This window comes from Manihot esculenta, chromosome 12 (assembly GCF_001659605.2).
Source record: "Manihot esculenta cultivar AM560-2 chromosome 12, M.esculenta_v8, whole genome shotgun sequence".
Classification (NCBI taxonomy): Eukaryota; Viridiplantae; Streptophyta; class Magnoliopsida; order Malpighiales; family Euphorbiaceae; genus Manihot; species Manihot esculenta.
Genome location: NC_035172.2, coordinates 29845953 through 29849938, shown reverse-complemented (window position 1 = coordinate 29849938; position 3986 = coordinate 29845953). Strand labels below are relative to the sequence as shown.

Sequence of the window (3986 nt, the reverse complement as noted above, 5' to 3'; positions counted from 1 at the left end):
GGCCATAAAAAATAATTAAATATTTTATTTTTTAATTTTTATTTGTGGGTTAAACTTGAAATATCATAAAATTGCTGCCGTAGTCAAATTTGAAGAGGTGGAAGCAATGAATGCAGACTGAAAAATCATGGTCGTAATTCATAAATTTAATAATGATGATGTGATATTAGTAATAAAGACACCATCTTCAATTGGTCCACCCACTATTATAATGTTGCTTACTAAGATCTCCAGTTAATTGTATTTTATTTTTTCTATTTAACAAATTAAATTCCCTTTACATAAAATAAAATATAATAAAAGAAATAAGCAAAATTTTTAAAAAATTGGAAGTTATTAAACAATCTTGTTCAAGAAATTAGCCTAAAATCCAAAAGTCCATTATTAAATTTACTTAATTTTCACAATAACATGTTACTAAAAACAGTATAATAATAAAATAAACGGGGATTTCATTAGTGAAGTCAATCTAACAGAGATAGAGAGTACTGCTAACTTGTAACTCTTCCTCTAGCTATGTCTTCTAGTTAAGATGCCATTCTTGTCCCCATTTCTCGTTTCTTAAATGTCAGCACAAGGATGGTCATGTAATGTAAGAGAGAGAGAGAGAGAGAGAGAGAGAGAGAGAGACCACAACAATGGTGAGATCAATTATTCATGTCAATTAAATTTTTTTAAGTCTAATTTATGCCTGCAGTGCTGCCTGAAGGGCATTTTGGTAGTAAGAAGGTCTGTTTGGTGAGCTGTGTTCCTATTTTTTAACAGCTCTCCATCACATGGCTTCATAAATCTCACCAGCATCTCTTTTTCTGTCTCTCTCTCTCTCTCTCTCTCTCTCTCTCCCAGTGTATTTTTTTCATAGGAGAGATGTGGGATTATTCTGAGAAATCATGAATTCCCAAAGCATTAGCCTCCATTTATGGTGGACAATTCTTTCTCTCGTTCTTTTACTTCTTATTGTCCAATCTTTTGGGCTCAACACAGATGGGATTCTCTTGCTTTCTTTCAAGTTCGCTATTCTCAGTGACCCTCTACGTGTTCTTCAGACATGGAACTACTTCGATGAGACTCCATGTTCCTGGAATGGAGTTACCTGTGGAGCTTCCTCTCGTGCCACTGGCTTGTCTCTCCCAAATTCTCAGCTTCTTGGTTCAATCCCTTCTGATCTTTTTATGATCCAAAACCTCCAAAATCTTGATCTTTCCAACAATTCTCTTAATGGGTCTTTGCCTCTTTCTCTTTCCAACGCTTCCCAACTTCGGTTTCTTGATTTGTCTAATAATTTGTTCTCTGGCGAGTTGCCGGAGTCTATAGGATCCTTACAGAATCTTGAGTTTCTTAACTTGTCTGATAATGCCTTGGCGGGAACTTTACCCTCCAGTCTCCCTACCCTCCATAATCTAACTGTTGTTTCTTTGAAAAACAATTACTTCTTTGGTGGTCTGCCCAGTGGATTTGGAGCAGTTCAGGTTGTAGATCTTTCTTCGAATCTCATCAATGGATCTTTGCCTCAAGGTTTTGGTGGTACCAGTCTTCAGTACTTGAATATCTCTTATAACAAGCTCTCTGGGCCAATTCCGCCAGAATTCGCTTCACAAATCCCTGGTAATGCCACTGTCGATCTCTCGTTCAATAATCTATCTGGGGAAATTCCAGATTCTACTGTTTTCTTGAATCAGAAAGCAAGTTCCTTTACTGGGAATCTTGATCTCTGCGGCGAGCCATCAAGAAACCCATGTCCAATTCCTTCTTCGCCATCCTCTCTTCCAAATGTATCTTCCCCTACTTCTCCTCCAGCATTCGCTGCAATTCCAAAAACAACAACCTCTATCCCAGCGACCACCCCACCAGGTTCAGCAACTGGGTCTGGAGGACTTCGGCGAGGAACCATCATTGGGATCATAGTTGGGGACATTGCAGGGGCTGCAATTCTTGGCATGATTTTCTTCTATGTCTACCACTTAAAGAAAAGGAAAAACGTAGAGAAAACTCTCAAGAAAGAGGCCAATACTGCAAAGGAGGAGACTTGGTCATCTTCCTCCTCAGAATCAAGAGGGTTCAAGAGATGGTCATGTTTACGCAAGAGAGATAACGAAGAAGCAACCGATTCCACAACTTCTGACGATGACGACGACCCCAGAAGTGTCGAAAATCAACGGCCACAAGAGCAGGAACAAAACAAAGGAGGCACATTAGTAACGGTTGACGGCGAAAAACAGCTCGAGATTGAAACTTTACTCAAAGCATCAGCTTATATTCTAGGAGCAACTGGCTCCAGCATAATGTACAAGGCCGTTCTCGAAGATGGGTCTGCACTGGCGGTTCGTAGAATAGGTGAGAGCCACGTAGAGCGGTTCAGGGACTTCGAGACCCAGGTCCGTGTCATAGCCAAGCTGGTGCACCCAAATCTGGTTCGAATTCGTGGCTTCTACTGGGGGGTCGATGAGAAGCTCATTATCTATGATTTTGTCCCCAATGGCAGCCTCGCCAATGCTCGTTACAGTAAGTCATCTCCTCTTCTCTTCAACACTCTTTTCTTCGATTTGTATGCGCACGTTAGTAGATTGCTATTGTGTCTACTAGCGTGAGCTGTGGACTTGAATCTTTGACGGTGGAGTAGGTGCAACCAAAGCCTTTGTTTTTAATGCATGGGAGGAAGTCAACTGTCTGATGATGTGGTCGTATTTGTTATCGTTAGCCTCACGGCGTTCGATAGCGACGTACGTTACCCGTAGTTCCGCAACACTTCATGTTCTTCTACAGAAAGCGATTGGCCTTTTGTTATTTTAATCTTTTCAAAATTACTAGTTACCATCTACTCTGCTAACTTGCGCCTGTTGCCTGTTTTAGGGAAAGTGGGCTCTTCCCCTTGCCACCTCCCGTGGGAGGCCCGGCTCAGGATTGCTAAAGGGGTGGCCCGTGGGCTATCGTTCCTCCACGACAAGAAGCACGTGCATGGAAACTTAAAGCCCAGTAATATACTTTTGGGTTCCGATATGGAGCCCAGGGTTGGAGATTTTGGACTTGAAAGGCTTGTGACCGGCGATTCGAGCTATAAATCCAGCGGATCAACCCGAAACTTTGGAAGCAAACGGTCTACAGCCTCGCGAGACAGCTTCCAAGATTTCTCAATTGGGCCGAGTCCAAGCCCAAGTCCTAGTTCGATAGGAGGTTTATCGCCTTATCATGCTCCAGAGATGCTGAGAAGTCTAAAACCCAACCCGAAGTGGGATGTATATTCGTTTGGGGTTATATTACTAGAGCTACTAACAGGGAAAGTTATAGTTGTGGATGAGTTGAGCCAAGGATACAATGGGCTAGCAGTTGAGGATAAAAATCGGGCTATACGAATGGCTGATGTGGCTATTCGAGCTGACCTGGAAGGGAAAGAGGAAACCTTGCTAAGTTGCTTCAAGTTAGGGTACAGTTGTGCTTCTCCGGTGCCACAAAAGAGGCCAACAATGAAAGAGGTGGCACAAGTGCTAGAGAAAATCCCATGTTCATCATCCTCATCATACTTGTATGGTCACTAATGAGTAATAATAATTGTAGAGAGAGATGTATGTATCATTTTGACTTTGTTATAGGTTGTTATTTGTGATTTGTTGTGTGATAATTTTTGTGACTAATCTTTCACCTTGCTATGCTAATTTTGGACTTTGGCCCATACAATTTTCAGTTATTGGGTTGTTTTAATAATTTATCAATTAATGAGTTTGTTGTTAATTTTAATTTAAATAATAATAAAATCAAATTTATTCTTAGAGTTTATATATATATATTATTTAAAGAAGGGCATTTAAATATTTTTAGTATGAAAATTTGGAGAGAAATTATAATTTGAGTTAGTTACAAAGATTTGAGTCTAGCCTCCTCGCCCAAATAGCGAAATGAAAAGCAAATTAAAATTAATGAAATGTCTATCATGATTTTAAATACAATTATTATATCATTTCATTAATAACTCTAGAGATATTTTAGAAATT

The 3986-nt window shown here is 39.9% G+C and overlaps 1 protein-coding gene across 1 annotated transcript; it reads left to right on the top strand.

Annotated features, from left to right (window-relative positions):
* Positions 1 to 639: 639 nt before the first annotated feature.
* LOC110628702 (probable LRR receptor-like serine/threonine-protein kinase At4g37250) lies at positions 640 to 3644 on the top strand. The gene is made up of 2 exons (XM_021775495.2): positions 640 to 2502; positions 2851 to 3644. The coding sequence occupies exons 1-2, from the start codon at positions 891 to 893 to the stop codon at positions 3531 to 3533; spliced, it is 2295 nt and encodes a 764-aa protein (XP_021631187.1). The 5' UTR covers positions 640 to 890; the 3' UTR covers positions 3534 to 3644.
* The last annotated feature ends 342 nt before the right edge of the window (positions 3645 to 3986 follow it).

What these genes read in the sequence shown, in the direction of transcription:
- LOC110628702 (XM_021775495.2), top strand. Translation starts at nt 891, where the DNA reads ATGAATTCCCAAAGCATTAGCCTCCATTTATGGTGGACAATTCTTTCT. An exon ending in CCTCGCCAATGCTCGTTACA is followed by an intron (nt 2,503 to 2,850) that starts GTAAGTCATCTC and finishes TGCCTGTTTTAG; the next exon opens with GGAAAGTGGGCTCTTCCCCT.